Genomic DNA, 20,939 nt, shown 5'->3' on the forward strand with positions numbered 1-20,939 from the left:
TGGATTGCGGGTGCGCGATATATAGTTAGCGCATCTAACTATATATGGAATTTCAATGGTTTTGTGTGAGTAAAATAAGGTTTTGTAAATGCAAATTCCTAACTATATATCGTCTATAACCTATGGTTTTTTCTGTGAATATATATATATATATATATATATATATATATATATATATATATATATATATATATATATATATATTCACTGAAAAAAACAGGTTTCACACACGTTATAGTTAGGAATTAGCATTTAAAAAACCTTGGAAATTCACTGAAAAAACCATAGGTTTCACACATGTTATAGTTAGCTGGACATTTCACTCATACAAAATCATTGAAATAAGTTTTAAAAATAGACACTTAGAAACTTTTCTCGTGAAAACCACACAATAGATTCCTATGGAAGGAAATACAAGTTACTGGTAAGTACGCTTAGATTTACTTTTCAGGGTACTTACTGGGCTAAAAGATGCAGCACCCACGTCTCTCGTGATAACAAGGGAGTAAAAATGAATTCGTAATTTGGCTGATTTTAGAGGAATATTTTGCTCAATAGTGAAGGAAGGGGGCGGGGCCTGAGTCGATGTGTGTGAGCACGTCCTGTGGTGCGTTTTAAGGTGGGGAATTAATTCCTCTTCAATCCTGAGGTCCCCTGTGGGCCAACTAGCACACCAGGTACCTCCAGTGTGTGCCAGAGAGCTGCGTTGCAGAGAGGTGTTCAGAGGCCACGCCCCCTTTTACAACACACTGCAACGCAGCTCTGTGGTGCTTACTGGAGGTACCTGGTGGCTAGTTGGCCCCTAGGGGACCTCTGGATTGAAGAGGAATTAATTCCCAAACTCAAAACGCGCCACAGGACATGTTTGCACGCATATCACCTTAAGCCCCGCCCCCTACCTTCACCACTATGCAAACGCGCCCGTAGCGCGTTCTAAGTTGGGGGATTAAGTCCCCTTGCATACTGGGGGTACCTGGGGCCCAACTAGCCTACCGGAAACCTCCAGTATGCGCCAGGGGGCTGCGTTGCAGAGAGGTGTAAAAAGGGGCGTGGACTCATTACACCTCTCTGCAACGTAGCCCCCTGGCGTGTTTCCAGAGGGGGAACTAAATCCCCTTGAATACTGGGGGTCCCTGGGGGTCAACTAGCTCACCAGGAACCTCCAGTATGCGCCAGGGGGCTGCGTTGCAGTGAGGTAAATGTAAATGTAAATGTAGTATACTTGTAAAGCGCACAGCTGCCCCAGCAACGGGGCGTCCCGGCGCTGTATAACGCTGTGGAACCCTTCCTGGCTCTCCCTGTGAGATGCCCCTCCTGGGCACCCCCAAGGTGAAGCCAGGCATCCCAGTGTTGTTGGGGCCGTTGTGGAGATTAAGCAAGCTATTGCCCAGAGTTGCAGCGTGGGACCCATGATTATAGTAGGCACTGAGGCGAGAATTATCGAGTCTGCGGACATGAGAGGTGTTACCTCGAAACCGGTCCGGTCCTCGGATGCTTGATTCCGTTCTGGGAAGGACATGGCTTTTGTAGTTCGGACTGCACTGTTCCCATGGGGCACAGGGTCAGAGCTGATTTGCATATCGCCATTGTCTAACCCAGGGTGGTGTGGAGTGCAAAAAAACGATGGATTTGGGCCCAGATCTTTGGACTGGGTTGAATGTGTGACATGTATCCACATTCGGTCCATCACCTGTTTTTTTTGCGGTTTAAAAAAGCATCAAGTGTGCCAACCCCCTGTCCCCTACCTTCCTTTTGCTCATGGCTTCAGACTAGTGTATAGGGAAATATCCCCAAGGGTCAACTTAAACAGTATACCATACACAACAAACAACACTGGTGGTCCCAATAATATAAACAGTCTTACAGTCTTAGAGGAATCTGCCGTAGAAATTAGAGACGTGGCCCAGCCCGGCCTCCTCTGGGCTCTGATGGGCACGCCCACGCGCGCAGATGGCAATGTCAAATTCAGCAGTTATGCAGCCTTTTTAATTACCACATGGTAGGGAGCCACATCTTTAGAAGGAGCATCAAACACCGTGGCTAACTCCCAATCAGGAGACAGTTCTAGACCACTTGCGTCTCGCAGATCATCAAAATAATCCTCCTGTTCTTAAAGCTCACCTTCTTCAATTTCAGCTTCCCTATAACTCTGCTCCTCCAAAAGGCGCTTTGTTTCACGCCTCGACCTCTCTTCGAATCAACGTCGTCGGATCCGGTATCGACTCCGAAGGCGCCGGAACCGGCGTCGAACGTGGAGCTGGAGCCGGCGTCGAACTTCGAGTTGGTTCTCGAGCGCGGTTCGGAGCCGGTGAAGCTGTAAACGGCGTTGATGACTTCGGCGGCGCCTAAAGATGCCAAGGTAGAGCCAAGGCCGGCAGAAATGGCGCCGGAGCATAAGCTTGGGGAACCCCCAAATTGTATGCCAAAGGACCCATGGGACCAGCCGGTGCTCCAGAGGGGTACATGGCTCTCGCATAAACACCATACATGGCGTTTAAAAAATGTGAAGGATCCTGTCCAGGACCAGGAAAAGGAGGATACGAACCCACCGGCTGCTCCTGAGGAGTCATGTAGTCTGTTATCCTCCTCTCCATGTGGGGCTGCCGCCGCAGCTAATGTCCCAATTAAAACCCTCAGTGGGCTGATACCAACACTTCAGAGTTGCATTTGTTGTCCAATATTCATCCTCATCAAGGTCTCTACAATGGCTGAGGCAGCAGCCCCACATTGGGAGGACGATAACAGACTACATGACCCAGGATGCTTTGCAGCTTGCTGTTCACCCTATGTGGGAAGTATGCCCAGACATGGCTCACTAAGCCACTGGAGTAAAGCTATCCTGGCTGAAGACGGCTGATAGCCAGAAACCGGTCCTAGGATGCTTGATTCCGGTCCAGGAAAGACATGGCTTGGCAGTTCGGGCTCGACTGTTCCCTTGAGGAACAGGGTCAAGACTGATTTGCATATGACCATGTCTGAACTGGGGTGGCTTGGTGAGCAAAATAACGATGGATTAAACCCAGACCTGTGACTGGGGGTGAATGTTTTGCCATTGTGCAACATTCCGTCCATCATCTCGTGTGTTTAACACAATAGTAACAGCATCTATTTGTAGAGATTAGGTGTCACTGTGATGTCTGTGTACATCTCAAACCAAACGGGCTGTCACTTACCCCAACACAAGAAAATAACAGCTCCTTTGGGCACGGAGCAGGATAGAATGCAGATTAGTGTCCTAGAAACAAGTGAGCGAAGATCAAAAGGGGGAATAAGCAGAGTCGGAGTCAGCCTATTTATTGGTAGGACACAGTAAAGTATAGGTCGTCGGTACTACTTACTTGCACGGGAGATGGCGTTCTCCCTTAGACCTACCCAGACTATGCTTGTCTCTGAAGATGGCCGCCATGAGAAGGGGTGGTCTAATGTAGAGACGCAGAGTGCCTCCGTTCAAGCGCCGTCTGAAAACTGGAATGCTCACCTCACCTGCCATATTGGAGTGAGTATTCATCCCTGCGCTGGCTATTGAAGAACCCGGTATGTGAGTTAGGGTATTCTGTAAATCATTAATGTGTCCCTAGTGATGCCAGTTGTCATCTGCCAGTGATAATTCCAGCAATATATTATGTGGCGGAGACAGCCATCATCTACCCATATGTTAATTTGGATATATGCACAGGATTTCAACCAACAAGGCACCCAAATACCTACAAAACCTTATTCATCCCTACCGTCCATCCCGCACCCTTCGTTCAGCTACAGCCAACAAATTTGTGATCCCCAAAATCAGGCTGGCGAGAATGGGCGGCAAATCTTTTTCATACCTCGGACCCTCCCTCTGGAACACTCTTCCATTGACCCTTAGGCAGGAAACTAATCACCTGAAATTCAGGAAGGCCTTAAAAACCTGGCTGTTTAACATCTAAAAAAAAAACAAAACCCTGATTTTCTCAATGCACTGAATCATCAGCGCCGGGAAACCCTTTGTTGGGTAGCTGTAGCGCTATAAAAGTGAAATAAATAAATAAATAAATAAAATAGTACACTGTGAGATCTTTGCTACGTGTGTGATCTGAGGAAATATGTTAACAGACCTCATTTTTTGTGGTGCACCAGACACGTCCCAGTGTGCGAACTATCTATGATATAATAGGACTCTAGATGTACATAAATTCAATTAGGTCTCCATTGCTGATCGTGAAGGGCAATGTAATAGAGGATCAAACCACTATTGTTCTTAGTGTTGGTTAAGGTCATGATTAATATCAAAAGGCATCAAATAAATAAATCGCTGTTAGTCTCAGTGTTCTAAGACTCCCCTTCTGACCTTGATAATTTTTATTAACCCTCAATGCTAAAGGTGTAATTATTTGTTTGATTCACACCATGGTATGTCATCATTCATCACCTCCTAATGCGTGGATAACCTAAAAACCACTGTTGTTCCTTCTTAGAGAGGGCTTTTTGCTTCATAAATGGATACATTTCTAGAACCATCCATTTGAGATCATCTGGGTTATATCCAGCCATGAGATAGTGCGTAGTCATTTTGATGTTAGATTTTTTACATCTAATGTTACTTCGATGCTCTGTCATTCTTACTTTGTCTGCTCTTGTTGTCATTCCTATGTACCTCATTTGGCAAGGACAAGTGATTATGTAGGTCAGTTGCGTCAATTGCAGTTAGTGTGCCTCTTTTGTATCCATGTCAAGGTGCTACTTAACTGGATGGCCTTTGTAATTTCAGTAGAAGCGGACACATTGCGGTGTCCGCATAGATAGAGTCCTGTGATCGGTGGTAAGTTTCATTGTGGTTTCTGTGTGCAAACTTGTCCCCTCCTTAGTCTTGTGTGTACAAGTATGTCTTTCAGATTAGCAGACCTTTTTATGCAATTTACGGAGGGCCAAAGAAAGATTACCTGTTTGTGGTATCTCCCAGTGTTCTTTGATGATATTTTGTATGGTGTTAGATTCCAGAATGAAAGTAGTGAAACAGGTCAGCACATTCGATTTGGATCTTGTATGTGGTTCAAGAAGGGCTTCCCTATTGATATTAAGCGCTCGTTTTGTTGCTGTTTTTATGCACTTACTCAGGTATTGGCAGTTTGTCAGATAACGACTACAAAGAACAAGCCAATGAATTGACAGGTTATCATTACTACAGTTGCTACGCAGTCTTAAGAGTTGCCCATACGGTAGGTTTTCCCGTAAGGCCCTATAATGGTGTCTTCCATATAGGAGCAAGCTTTGGCTGTCTGTGGGTTTTGTGAAAGTTTTAGTTTGCAGTTTTCCCCCTTCTAGATGTATTATTAGGTTTAGAAAGGAAAGTTCAGTAGCAGAGATGTTAGCAGTAAATGTAAACAAGCATTGGCATAGTCAATAGGTCTCGCCTTTGGGACCATATAAGTGGTTAGCCATGCAGTACACAAGCTGCGAATTTACAAATATCAGAAAGAAGACAGAGCAACCAGTCACATTTCGTTTAACAGTGGTAGTTGCGCTGGACAATTTTTCAACCATGTGTGCTTGAAGCTTTGTGCTTATAAATGGATTTAAATTTTAATTAGAACATATTCAGCCTGTTCTTTAGCAATTTATCTCCACGAGGTCTGACACTTCTTGGGAAGCCTTGGTGGAAGGAAGGAAGGAGCGAAGATAATATTAACTGGTGCTCATGTACATCTTTGGGTGGAGTTCACAATAAATAAGAGCAATATAAAACTGCAAACGGATCAAGTGCCCTCAGGACGTCTTTGTTGGCATGTATTACATACATATGTGCATACTGACACTACATTTAGCGACTGAATAAATTTACACTTCAGCTGTGAAAACACATGACTGCTCTTGTAGGCAATCAACCCGGCTCCTGTATTTCGACCATGTGCAGCATCCTCAGATCCAGAGTGAAAACCCCTGGCAACCGGGGCGGGAAGCCCCTTACCACGAGAGATCATGCACGTTAGCGCCAAGGTAGGGACAGGGAAGAACAGGTGTGAAGAGGGGAAGAAGAAAGGAAGACTGGGAGTGAGGGGGAAATTAGACGAGAAAGAGCGCAAGAAGGCGAATCGGGGAGAGAGCATGGGTGTGGGATAAGGAGAGGAACGGAAGGAGTAAATATATTGGTGAGAGGAAGAAGAGAAGGAAAAAGAGTAAAGGTGATGCAGCTTGTGTTAGAGAGAAGAGGGGAGCAAAAGACAGAGAAAAGGGACAAAATGTGGGTATGAGAGAGAGAGTATCAGGGAAACAAAGGGCAAGAAACGGGGGACCGAAAAGAGACGAGAGAGGCAGAGGAACAAGAAGAAAGACAGTACAACAGAGGCAGTAGGAGAGGGAGACAGAGGGAAGGAGGAGAACGCAGGAGAGAGGGTGCAAGAAGGGTGTTCCGTAAAACTACGTAGCTCGTCATATTAGGAGTATTCCTTTAACCGTCAACTGCCCCCAACAGCCCTTTGCACAACACGTGAAACATTTTAAGGTGGCAGACTAAAATCAGGAGGTCCCAGAGTTTAATCCACTCCGCTCTCAGAGCTCAGACACACATCTACCCCATATGTGGATTGTGTTGTCGGCGCTAATTCAGTTAATTGATTTCTGATGTGTGGCATTTCCTACGCTCACAGCAGGCAGGCACCAGCCTGCAAACGGACTGGATCCAATGGGGAGTTAACAAAAGCGCCCTCCCCCTCTCACGCACATCCTAAGGGTCTCCTGGAAGGGGATCAGCTCCCCTGCAGCTTGGCTCTACGGTCAGCAGTAGAAGTACTCCATAACAGTTGAGATCAGTATCGAAGTCATGTCTGCTATAAATGCAATTTAACAAAAAGTACGTAAAAGGATTCCAGGAAAATTCACGTTTTTCATGTTTCATGATTCTACTACTGTGGATTTTTTCATTCGAAGAAAGAAGAGCACCGAAGCGGTATTAAGACAAGACAAAATAATTACAAAAAAAACACATACAAAAATGCTATGCGTGATGCGCCTTCATCACTGCAAAGGTCGATAAACGAGAAATAAGGAAACAAGTTATATAAGATTCTATGAGAATATACGGGAGAAAAGACAGTCGGAGGTTCCGTGATTGAATATCTAAGTAACGTGGTAAGCAGATACTGCGCAACAGATATATGGAAGCTTACGTTCTTCGCGCTCGTCCCTTCCTATCAACTCATGGGTAAACTGAGCGAACCTGCAGCTGCACAGACATAAGAAAAACAAGCATTTACAATGCAATGGTCTCGGCATTATTAAAGGTAGAGCTATTGGCATTGCTCATGACATTTTTTTTTAAAACATAAATAAATGGTATTGTCATTTACAATGGCAATGGGTGAGCATTAGAGAGTACTAGAGATTATTCGCGGGCACAGAGCCACACACACAAAAAGCCACACACACAGAGGCACCCACACACACACAGAGCCACCCAAACACACACAGAGCCCTACCCACACACAGAGCACTACCCACACACACAGAGCCCTACCCACACACACAGAGCCCTACCCACACACACAGAGCCCTACCCACACACACAGAGCCCTACCCACACACACAGAGCCCTACCCACACACACAAAGCCCCCCCACACACACAAAGCCCCCCCCCACACACACAGAGACACAACAATGCACCCACGGATTCCTCAGGGGCAGAATGCTAATAGTTTCAAAACAAATCCTTTGCGTCCCTGCCCAACCTCGAGAATTATCTCCCTGCAAGTAACAAGCACCAGTGTATTAAATAATAGCAGTCACATGTGAAAATGTAACAGTCCGCGTGAAAGGCAAAAGAAAAAAAAAGTCCGCTACTGGTTATTGCAGCTGGAGCAATGTTAAAACTGTGAGGGGGTGCAACCACATCAAGTATGAACTGCAAACACAAACTCTGAACAACCACGAGCATGAAGGTGGCTGGATAACGTAGAGCAAGCTCAACTGCAGTCACCGACTATTTATTCAGTGACTGAGCCTTGTAGTGCTTCAGAGTCCTGTCAGCAAGCGAGGGAGGACAGGGGATTTGGCGCAAAAATTGGAGCTGCTGGTATAGACGGGGAGACCACAGACGGATGTAGGGAAAACATACACACTGGGGCACAAAGTAAAGGTGCTCACAGAATGTGAAAGTTGCGGCAAGGGGCCCCTAAAGAGCATGGACATGGGTTGCAACAATTGTTTTAGCAGATAACTGTGCAGAGGGCATTGAAGCAGCGTTTACATGCAGCTGGCACACACTAGGGGTGTAACGAGCAGGTGAACAAAGACACAGGGGTGGACTAAAGGGTTATAGGAAAAGGCAGGTCCCGGGGAGAATCAATGGCTGCGGGAGCGACCTGGGAGATCAGTGGCTGCATGAGGATCTGGATTTCCTCACTCAAAAGCGGAAGGAATGGGTGGCAGCGCCGGAGTTTGAAAGCTGCTGCTGCCAAAATGTGGTGAGCCTGGCCAGTCGGGTAAAGATTCCATAATGGCGAAAGATGAAGTGGCTTCGGTCCCTGGGTCACGAGCCTCCATAGCGGACATCTTCATGGCAGCGGGAGGGGGGGGGGGGGGGGGGGGGGGGGGGTGGCGGTGGGAGGGGCAGAAAGACCTCCGCAATACTGGGGTCTCTGAGGGACAAAGAAACAAGCACAAAAGACGAGACCGAATCTGCAGTAAGTTTTTTTAGGTTTAAAGCTAAAAAAATCGTTACTCGTGAACTTTGAACTGTTTACTCACAATTAAAGTAATGGTTCTGATTCTTTAAAATAGTACATATGTAATTGTGACATTGACAATCGTTCTTGTAATCACATCTGTAGCGTGTCTATGCTTTTTCATAACTACTGACATTCCTCCCACACACTGAGTGAGGGAGTCTTCCTGCACTAGAGCCGGTCAATAGCGACTCTTACTTTTCTCCAGCTCCTATTTGGGAAGAAGTTAATTCAGGAATTCACCCTGCGAACCTTTGCAGAAGGCAGGGAAGTGGCTTTCATTGCGCAGCAGGAGCAGTTGCGCCGGTGCCAAGAGGCCTCAGGGGCACACTGAGCCCTGATAATTACTATGGGCTCATTCCGATCCTTGAACTAGGGCTACGCTACTGACAGCAGACCCCACCCTTGCATCTTGAGTCCTGGCTAAAATGTAATAAAAAAAAAAAAAAAAAAAAAAAAAAAAAAAAAAGTACGCAGTGAAACAAGCAAAATAAAAATAATTTTAACAAAGTTTGTTCTCTGCGTACCAAGAACAGGCATAAATGAACAAGTAGGGGTGGACAGGCCACCTTCTCTTTCTTGCGTCCAGGCCCCTTGCTGCTCTGTAGCGCCTCTGCTTTGGCCATATCGTGTATCTGCTTAGGTTCTGTACCCTGTGATGAAACTCACCATCCCATCAGGAGTGTCCCCAGCCTGCTGTGGGACCACAACTTCTATCATTTTTTGGGAATTTTCACCAAAGGTTTCTGTAGTTAGAACCAAAACTAGGCCATGCGGATGTGGTTCCCAAAAAGCAGGCTCTGGGACCCTTTGCACTAACTACAAAACATCTACAGTTATGTCTCTGCGATGTAGATAGCATTGTGCAAGGGGATGGTGTGTGGGCTGCGCACTTCATGACTGCACGTTTAGGTGGATTAATATTTTCTGCTCACTTTTATTGCATGTATGCTTATTGGGGCAGGAGTTTATACAGTTACTTTCACATGAATAGACAGAACTTTCTCATAGTTTCGCTGCAAATGCACCATGTAAGGACACAGGACTTTAGGTTCAAATCAGTTTTACAATCACTACCTCAAACATCGGAATCGAAATTGGCTGTGCGATATTTCCTTGCTAGGACTCTGAAACAGTATTAAATGCTAGAATCTCACTGCACAAGGGTACATCATTATGTGTATGCTGTTGGCTGCGAGTGCAAAATTTAAGGAGCAGGACTTCACAAACAAAGTACCCCACTGCTTGTGCTCATAGTGTAAAGCAGACAAACGAATGTAATCCAAATTACGTGCACCACTCAGCAGTCTTTCATTAAGACGTGGTAAATCTCTCTGTGCATAAAAATGCGCAAAGCATTAAATGACAGCAAACGCCGAACGGCGTACATAACAAATAATCCAACAGCCCAGAGGAATTCTCCAGCACCCAACCCAGCCACACACACACGCCCAAGTATTTACTCACCGCTCTTGGGTTTAGTTTCCCCCGCGAGCCCGGTCGAGCCGGCCCTGGGCTGGGCTTTGCTGATGGTGCTGCGGTCCATGTCGGCTGCGTCGGCTGGGCTCAGCGGCATGGACGGGGGTGCCGGAGGGGGGAGGGGAACACGGGAGGTGCTGGAGGACACCGAGGCTCATGGCGTTTGGGCACTGCGGGAGGGACCACACCTCAACATCATGGAGACATCCTCAGGGGCTGCCGAAGCCAAACAAGAGACAAACATGCTGCCTTCCGTGAAGCCGGCCAGGAACAGAGCAGTCATCGGCGCGGGGCGGAGACGCTGGTGCCGTGAGCGCTACCAAATCCGTGCGTGGATGGAGGCGAGCTGGGAGTGAGAGTGGGGGGAAGTGGGAGGTTACAGGGCAGATTGCGCGCAGGACAAGAAGCACCGAGAGGGAGCCTGCCGGAGCATGGAGCTACGGACTGGGAGGACGGGTGAGAGCGAAAGGGAGTAGGGAGGTGGGAGTCTGCAGGGGTTGAGAGGGAGGCTGCAAGGTGAGCACCGAGAGGGAGCCTGCCGGAGCATGGAGCTACGGACTGGGAGGACGGGTGAGAGCGAAAGGGAGTAGGGAGGTGGGAGTCTGCAGGGGTTGAGAGGGAGGCTGCAAGGTGACCGAAGAGGCGACCTCACAGGGGACGGGTTGGGGAAAAATGGCCGACTCAAGCTTTGGATATTTTTCGGACTTGGGGGCGTGGTTTTGCTGTTCTGAGTGACGGATGACGTCACTGTCTAAAGAACAGCAAAAATGACGCCCCCAAATCCGAAAAAGACGGGGCTTGTTTGGAATGACTCACTTCTCTTCCAATGGCTGGCCTCTGTTTAGGAAGCCAGCCAATCGAAGCGAAGGGAGCTGAGAGGCGGGTCTAAACTGCACTACTACACAGCATAAGATCTCTTTACATCCGGTTTTGCCTTCGGCAAAACCGGATATACCTCGACCTAAAAAGGCCCTCAAACTTTTTAAAAACAGTCACTGGATGATGTCATGAGTGATGTAACATGTGAGGTCATAAGTAGTGCGTTGCAGAGGCAAGAGTAATTTTTAACTCTGGTAATTTGAATGGCTGACTTTCTCTGGTTTTGATTAAGTAAAATCTAACCCCAACTATAAACTTCCTGTAACCTTTGTTTTTTTGGTGAATTTCTAAGGTTTTTTAAATGCTAATTCCCAACAATAACATCCCAGTAACCTTTGTTTTTTTGGTGAATTTCTAAGATTTTTTTAAGTAGCAGTCATGTTTGCAGAGTGGTGGAGAAAGGGGGCAGTGCCTCTGACCAGCGCTCGAGGAATTACGCTGTGTAGGACTTACAGGAGGTGCCAGGAGGGCTTCCTGGCCCCCAAAGTCCCTCTGGAGGCATGGCGACTTTATCCCCAGACTAGTAGTGCTCTGGGAGGCACATAGCAACTGACAACTTCTTAGCAATCCTTCTGTGTGGGACTTTCTGGAGGTAACAGGAGCGTTATTTGAGGAATGCTGAGAGGTTGTCTGAGAACACAACACCATTTCTCCACCACTGTGCAAACGCGCCTCCTGGCACAATACTGGTTGGGGGATGAAGTCCTCTTTGATAGTGAGGAACCTTGGAGGTCAAGAAGACCTCCTGTTACCTCCAGTAAGTCACTTACAGTGGGATTCCTGAGAGCTGGTCAGAGGCCCAGCCCCTTTCCCACCACTCTGCAAATGTGACTACCAGTTAAAGAAAACATGAAAATCACTTAAAAAAACAAACGTGGGGATGTTTTAGTTAGGAAAAAGAAAAATAATTTTAAAAAACTTAGAAATTCACTGAAAAAACAAAGGTTACCGGGATGTTACAGTTGGCTCAGATTTCCCTCACACAAGACCAGTGATATTCAGCAGTTATAGTTGCTGGAGCTAACTAAAACGTACGCATTGCAATGCACTGCTTATGACCTCACACATTACATCACTCATGACATGGTCAGTGACATCACTGATGACATCTCAAATGACATCACTGAAGACACCATCCACAGAACCACTCACGCCCCTATACAATCACTCACATACCCATTCACAGACCCATACCATCACTCACATACCCACTCACTCCTACACACAGGCATTCACACATCAACTCACTTACTCATATAGCCACTCACTCAACTTTTCACTCACCCAAACAGCCACTTATATAACCAGTCATTCACCCGTACAACCAGCCACAGAGCCACACACTCTTTCATACAGCTACTCACACACCCACTTATTTACCTACAGTCACTCAAATATCCACTCACTCACCCATACTACCTTTTAACACAGCCACTCACTCACCCATACAAGCACTTGCACACCCACACAAACACTTTCATACCCATTTACACATCCATAGAAGCACTCAAACATCCGCTCACTCAGCCATAGAGCCATTCACAGACACTTACTCTCCATTACAGTCACTCACACACCAAATCACTTAACCAAACAGCCACTCATTCACCCATACTGCCACTTACACACCGAGTCACTCACTCATACAGACACCCAATCCCTAATACAGCCTCTGACGCACTATCCCTAACTGATACAGCCACTCACACAGCATCTCACCCACACAGCAACTCACACATCCACTTATACAGCAACATACATACACATACACAGGATACACACCCATACACAGCCACTCACATAATATATGTTAGATGTAGTATCACTCTAGTAGTGCACCTGGTATACTAATTTAACTTTTGTAGTAGGTTAGTATAGATGTTTAACGCCCATAAACTCTTAAAAACACTTCTACTCACTTGATGATGTCACCATTGATGTCATTGACCATGTCATGAGTGATGTAATATGCAAGGACATAAGCAGTGCCTTGTGGGGCCATAAGTTATAGTGAGGTAAGGTAACTAGAACTGCTGAATTTCACTGGTTTTGTAGGAGGGAAATCTGAACCCAACAATAACATCCATGTATCCTATTTTTTTTCAATATATATATACATATATACAAATTTCACGTGCATGATATACACTTACATTTTTGTTGTAAAGGCATTTCAAGGCAATGATAATGTGTGATAATGACTGTGTGGTAAAGGTGGTTTCCCCAGACTTTGGGCTACCTGTGTAAGCGAAGGGCTGTGGTGATTCTGCTGACGGTACTTGAGGAGGAGGCAGATCGAGTGGAGGTGGTTGAGGAGGAAGAATTGATTTGAGAAGTTTTGTAGTGTAGTTCCTATATTCCCAATAGGCTCTGCACATTGAAATAATATATCCTGTAGCTTAGACGTAGGACTGAGGTCTACTAGGTCTCTACTGGTTATATTAGACTTAATTGGGAGTGCCAGCTAGCTCAGAGGTCACTAGAAACTTTCTCGAATAAATAAGAAGTGTTTAGTTTCTGACAACTGTATAAAACATGACAACTTTGTTTCCCAAGAATAAGAAATCAAATCTCTAGAGTTGCGGAAACAATAGATAACTATTTCACTCAGTCAATCGTGCATGCTTAGTTTCACCAGAGGTGCAAGAGAAAATAGAGAGACGGGCGTTTTCAATAAAAAGGTATTTATTTAACAGTCTTCTTTCTCAAGCATTGAATGAACTGCTGCAATAGTGGAGCTTACTATGAAGTACAAAGCATATAATACGAACAGTATTATAAAGTAGTACTGTAAAAGCATGATATGGTTTCTAAGCCATAAAGTGCATAAAATGTATAAAATACATACAATGATAAAAGGATGACTAAAATACTCAACTGATGCTTCTAGAATATGCCTACCCCCGGTGTACCTAACCTAAGTCTGTTAAGAGGGAGGGAGTATAGAAGGAGGAGTTTAAGCCTAGGAGTTTTCTGCCAGGAATCTGATTCCGATAATTCTCTAAGAGGTCTAATACGCTCCGTACCTTTGTTCTAGAATGAAGGAGGTCTTGTATCTCGTTCTCGGGGCTCGATTTCCCAGATACCCGCAAGGGTAGCCTGGAAACACTGGAGCTGGATTTCTCGGCAGGAGAAATGACAGAGTCTCGCAGTGCGTCTGCTGAAGGGTCGGCTTCCTTCGGCACTTGCGGCTGCAGGGCGTCGGGCAATTAGATAGTCGATCTGCTCCAAACCACCGTGTGTTTGTTTAGGCAAATCAAGGCATATTTAAACTTTGAAGGTGCAGAGTTTGACGCATGTTTGGACTTAACGTCATTCAAAGGCTCATTTCTTGGAAAACGCCGGGAGTTCTTAGAGAACTTAATATTTAAGCAGGGGGAAGTCCAGAGCTGCTGAAGGCGTTTTTTTCCAAGAAAACGTTGTTAATTCTTGGAGCTTAGTGGAAGTATCCATGCCGTATTTGGGTTGTATGGTTTAGGCCAAATATGGTAATGATTTCTATGCCTATATAAGGAAATTATAAAGTATACCTACATAAGGGCATGAATCAGGAAATTTATACTAGGGTCCGAGATTAATTTACAAGTTTTATATAGCACAAACCTGGCCATTCAGGGTATCAGAGCACTGTACAAAGAAGCAGAGATGGTAAAAAAGAGATGCACATAGTAAATACTGTACATATAACATGCATGGCATACAAAATGAGAAAAGGAAAAACTAGAAATATAGTAGATAAAAAAGAAATTTGCACAGTAGAATGGGAATCCAGAGCACCAAATAATAGTCAATTTGGGTGGAATGTGCAGAGAGGGCTGTAAGTGGCTTCCTCGAGCAGTTTGGATTGAGGCACAGGCTCAGAGGAAGTGCCTGCTGAGGTCTTCTACACAAAAGCCAACATTATCTTATAGGGTGGAGGCTCCCAAATCTTCAGATCCTTGGAGGATATCTTCCCAGCATGAGGGTGGATGAAAATACATTTGCATCTTTAATCAATTTCCTCCTGAAGTCTTTCTAGGATCAACCTTTGAGAGTCACTGGGGCCGCCAGTGGAGGGCGGCCTCACTTCCGAGCGGTCTGCAGGCACTGATACGTCCTTGGAGTTCAAATGGTGCTTTGGATCATCTATTCCGGGGGGTTGATGGGAATCGAGGCTCTTAGTCATGTCCTGTTTCAGCTCCAATGCCATGCCTCAGTATCAACCGGAACTCGGAGGTGGCAGAGGACCTATAGGCAGCAGTGCCCTGTGTCCAGGGCTGGATGTCTGACCCAGAGTGGCAGATGTCCAACTCAGTGTGCAGCTTTTTGAGAGATATATGGTTTTCTCAGGGTTTACCCATACTCATGATCATTGGAGTCCACTTGGTTCAAGGCCAAGTGGTGGTGGAGGTCGAAAGAATGTCGTCCTCTTCTTGCTTTTCTGGCTGGAGGGCACTGAAATCTATTGCCTCTGGGCTGGTGTATCGGAGTCCACTTCTCCCAAAATGTCAACGTGCCATCTTCTGACTCCGGCTGCATGCTGATGTGTGCCCGGCATCCGTCTCTGTGCTGTTGAAAGTTCTTCTTGCACTGAAAGGCTGGGCAGAAGATGCACCTTGTGTCAGTTGTCTGGCGATAGGCAGAGATTAAAAATCCTATGGAGGTCGCACAAGAGTATTTGGAGTTCATTAAGGACCCTTTTTGAAGGGCATTCACTCCATTGCTCTCCATGCCTCTTCATTTACCAGTGTCGATGGAGTTCAATAACACAGGGCTCTGAAGGGGCGTGGGTACCCAGAGTGTAAGGTATCTGTGATGATCTCTGAAGCGCAAAAAAGAGACAGAAAACGGAATTGGTGCAGAAGTCTCTCGATGACCAGAGTGAAGATATATCACATGGGCTCCAATTAACGAATGAGGAACATGTCCGGGAGTTCCAACAGTATGCGTAAGAACCAGATGGTGTAAAAATCTAACAATGGAGTCGGTGACCATATGCATTGCCAACTAAGGGAGGAGTAGCAGAGTACCTGTTTACTTGAAAAGACTTTTTTGAGCATGAATAACCTGCAATGTTCAAGCCCAACACTAGATGGCAGGACTATTACTTACCAGGGCTAAACTCACCAATCCAGCATTTATATGGAACATGGGTAGATAGACTTGGGTGGGGGAAGTAAAGTTAGTACATTTGTGTTCTAATGTTCGTGTAATTTTGCAGATAGTAATGCCCACCTTTATACTGTAAAGTCAAATAAAATATATTGAACTTAATAAACTCACTTAATGTGGACCATGAGGAATCACCCTCAGGTCTTTCTATTAAAGATACATAACTTTTTAAAAAATCACCTTCAGGACCTAAGCCTGCCAAGCAAAGAGTGTGATTACAAAAAGCAGTAAACAGGTCCACCATTAGCTCTAGCTCAGCAATAAATTCATCAATTCAGTTTTTACTTCTGACATATTAAAATTCAGTCAGCCTACAATTATACAGGATTCATGTTCAACAAATTCTGACCCTACTAAAAGAATTCTTAACTTCATCCTAACCTGTTAATTACTCAAGTGAACGTAAGGCTGCTAACAAAATCTGTGAGAAACACTGTACCCTTCATTGAGTTCATTGAGACACCAAACCCATTCTCAACAATAAGTAACCCGTCACCTATTAGTTGTTCACTAGAACCCTAGATGTGCAAACAACACTTCCACTTTCTAAGAAAGTGGAAACAGCAGAGATTTGATTAAAGCATAGGATTGCCAGTAATTCACTCTGTCTATAAAATAACACCTCACTCTGTACAGCTTGTTTCATTTCCACAGCCATTTGCTTTTAAATCACATTCCCCATCAGTGTCTCATTTGCATCAATGAACTGTCAGGTCCTGTGGGGTATGGAGGCCAGTTGGGGTTTTGGATCCAACTCTACACCTGTGCCGAGTTGATCATTGCTACCTCCTTCAATATGAATTTCTATGAGCATGTACTTTCTTTTCAGACCAATTCTACTGTGTGTGTGTTCAAGGATGTGGGTTGGGCATTTGTACAATATCTTAGTCACGCGGGGTGAAACAAAATGTATTAGACACTAAGTGTACATATTTACTTCTTAACTGTTTCTTAGGATCCTCTTGCCTTCTGGACTATTTCAATATAGTCAGTAAATGTGGACTTGACTATTCTGGAACTGTGTTGGGCCAATCCTTAAGTTTTCCAGGAGCATAACCAGGCACAGAGTTGCTCCTTTATCATTCTTTCAGACTGTCTGCTCTCTGTTCCAGAAGGCATGCTTGCCATATTTGTTCTATTACATGTGTTTAGATTGTAGTGGTATCATCCTAAGTGCCATATCCCCTCCCTTCATATTATGTGACTCGAGAAGAGACCTTAAGTGCAAGTCTGATGCTTATGGATAATTGAATTACTATGTTTTCAATCTGACCTATTGAGGTCCTAGTCATGATTGTAACCATAGGATCGGTAGCTTTACCTTCTATGCTTATTTCAGTTGCACAGCATTTACACATTTTTAAAATACCGCTGCAGGATTTCTACATTTTTTTGATGCAGCTCATCAGTCCTATGCCTTAATGTTTAGTCCTAAGCCATGTACATTTGTACGCCTTGTACGATTTTACATACAATCTTGCTCATGGAGTGCTTGGGTTTGAAGTGAAACTTCATAGGCCTCCCCAAATTTCAGCAGCAGCAGATAACATAGAAAAGGTTTATAAGCCTTCCTCAAACTAGTAAGGAAAACTCAAAATCTTTAAGGCCTAATTTCAATAGCCTCAGTGCCATCCAAACTGGAAATCAGTGCATGGCAGGGAAATTACAGTTGCAGGTATATGCAAGCAGCTGCAGTATTTGAATGTTAATAATTCTACAATGCTCATGCTTGGTTTAACAGCTATCCCCGAATCAGCAAGCCATATTACATATGTAACTTAATGATGCTTCGCTTGCTGTATTAAATAGCAAGTAAAAATTATAGAGATTATTGTGACAACTTCCCCTCATTTCAGCTAGGAGCGCCATTGTAACTTTTCTATATAAAAAACAGAAATACTTACGAAGATCTTTTGTCTGCATTTGTGTTGTTTTGCTAAATTTACTGAAGAAAGGATTTTCTTGAGTTAGCAACACCGTAATGTCTGCCATTGATACAGCAATAATCCTGGCATTAATGAAGGGATACAATGTGTATATGCCCTAGTGGAAAACAACACAAATAAACATGTTTAAATACTGCATGATTGCTTTTAACAACTATGATGACAGACTCGACAATATTACGCCATGTATTCTAACTAGGTAATACCAAAGCAGCTGCTCACTGTGACCCATAAATATTCTCACAATTTTCAGATAACATACGATTTAGCATCCCCAATGACTATCAGCAAATTCTTTAATTAAAAACAAAAGTTCAACCAAATTACAGTGGTTTTAAGGGAAGGTAGGTTTAATGCGGAAGTTTGGAAAAACTTGGTTTCTGTGATCCGAGGACAGTCGTGTGATCAGCTTAAACTGTGACCATCTGAGTTATTTAACAACTGATGTCTTGGGATACAGTACTTTTGGAACGCAAACAGATCTTATGTCCCTCTTTAGCACTAGACTACATGGTTAACAAGAAAAAGCAGTCCAAGGATTGCTCAAGTAGCTGAGGCTAAGTAACATCTCAGAAAAGTAAATTACAATACCACTCAATAAGGTTACCCTACAGTCAGTGCTTTTTTTAAAAAGTTTGCAACACACTTCCTTCAAGTCTATGGAGATGCAGCTTAATCAAAGATTAAGTTGTAATGGCTAAATTCTCGAATTTCGTATTCATACAAAATTAACTTAAGTTACAGAAATGTCTCGAATTACATGATATCATGTAATATTTACGATTGGGAGACTGGTTCGCATAGAAAATGTCTTGCAGACTTTTTCTGCTCCAGCTGCTCTCCTACCGGTACCTTGTGTGGCTTTATCTAACGACCTGTAGCCTTTAGTATGAAATGTCACACAAGATACCAGCGAACCGTATTTTGCATTAAAACAACAGTTTTCTTACCTTTTCTAATGGTATTTCTGGAGGATAATATATCTAACAGCAGATTCCTCAACCTGTTGAATCCCATAAGGCACCTGACTGGATATGGAAACGTCTTCATTAATTGCTCCTGAATGCAGATAAGTAGCACTGTCTGACACCATGGTTGCCTCGCCACATACATTTTGGGTATGAAGTCACATATAGGTGGGAAACTCTGAGCACAAGTCACTTAACTACATTGTGCACCCGTGGACGCGGATCATCAGTGAAAGATTGAGAACTATGACTGTGTTAAAGCACAAGTTACTACTTGTGTAACGATATATCTGTAAGAGACATTAGTTAGTGATAGATTCCTTACCTTAGAATATCCCCAGGCGTCAGACTGGATCCGGAAAGTTTTGCGTAGCAGTACCCTTGCGCATCGGCAGGCGTCGTCTGCGCCGTGATGACGTCGTCGGAGTACTTAGACGCCGCCTCCGCGTGCTGACGTCAGTTCTTAGCCACAGCTTTTCCGCGCCAGAAGCGCAGAGCCATGACAAAAACCGACACTGGTGCCAAGAATCTAGGGCCCTGAAAGGGGATGACCGTAACCCTAGATATCGGTTCGCAGAACGGGGAGGAGGGGTGGGTCGGTAAGGAATCTATCACTAACTAATGTCTCTTACAGATATATCGTTACACAAGTAGTAACTTGTGCATTTGAAAGAGACACGTTAGTGATAGATTCCTTACCTTAGAATAGATACCCCAGCAATACCATCCCCGCGGTGGTGGGTCTGCGAACCAATATTTACACCAAAAAGTCCTGGAGAACGGAGCGGCCAAAGTAGCCGTCTCTCCGGACTTGACTGTCCAGGCAGTAGTGCCTAGCAAACGTGTGCAACAAGGCCCACGTAGCTGCCTGGCAAATGTCCTGCAAGGGCACACCTCGGCCCAAGGCAGTTGTAGTGGCCGTGGCTCGAGTGGAATGAGCCCGCAGCCCAACAGGTGGTTCCTTCTTAGCCAAGGAGTAACACGCCTGAATGCACATGATAATCCATCGAGAGATGGTCCTCTTGTGCACCGCTTTCCCTTTCTTAGCGCCCGCGTACCCAACAAAGAGTTGATCATCCACCCGGAACTGGCGTGTGCGATCCAGATAGAACGAGAGCGCACGTTTTGGGTCCAGACGGTGGAGCCTCTCCTCCTCTCTCGAGGGGTGCGGAGGCGGAAAGAAGGTGGGCAATGTGATGGACTGCCCAATGTGGAAGGCCGTGACCACCTTTGGCAAGAAGGAGGGCCTAGTCCTCAAAACAACTTTGTCCGGATGGACTGAAAGGAAAGGAGGCTTACAAGAGAGGGCCTGGAGCTCACTCACTCTCCTGGCAGAGGTGATGGCTACCAGGAAGGCAGTCTTCAAAGAAAGAAGGTGAAGTGGACAGTTATGAAGTGGCTCAAAGGGAGCGCACATCAGAAATGTTAGAACCAGGTTCAAGTCCCACTAAGGCATCACAAAAGGAACAGGAGGAAAGGTATGAGTGATGCCTTTCAGAAATCTGTTAACAATAGGGGACTTGAACAAAGATGGTTGGTCAGGCAGCCTCAGAAAGGCTGAAAGAGCCGAAAGATAGCCCTTGATAGTGCCCAGAGCAGAGCCCTGCTGGGCAAGAGAAAGAAGGAAGAGAAGAACCTCAGAGAGAGGGGCATTGAGGGGATCCACAGCCTTTGCTGTGCACCATGCCACAAATCTGTTCCACCTGCAGGCGTATACAGTTTTTGTGGAGGGACGCCTGGCTGCCAGAATTATGTTGCAAACTTCAGGAGGCAAGTCAAATGGCCTCAACTGTCGCCGCTCAATCTCCAAGCATGGAGGTG

General features: G+C 45.1%; 1 protein-coding gene across 1 annotated transcript in view; it reads right to left on the bottom strand.

The window, feature by feature from the left end:
- Positions 1-20,939, bottom strand: part of NSUN2 (NOP2/Sun RNA methyltransferase 2) — a 561,061-nt gene that overhangs the window by 80,539 nt on the left and 459,583 nt on the right. The window contains exon 17 of the mRNA XM_086965280.1: positions 18,109-18,247. Coding sequence (XP_086821406.1) covers positions 18,109-18,247 — 139 coding nt within the window. The remainder of the gene's footprint in view (positions 1-18,108; positions 18,248-20,939) is intronic.

This window comes from Lissotriton vulgaris, chromosome 4_1, assembly GCF_964263255.1.
Source record: "Lissotriton vulgaris chromosome 4_1, aLisVul1.2, whole genome shotgun sequence".
Lineage (NCBI taxonomy): Eukaryota > Metazoa > Chordata > Amphibia > Caudata > Salamandridae > Lissotriton > Lissotriton vulgaris.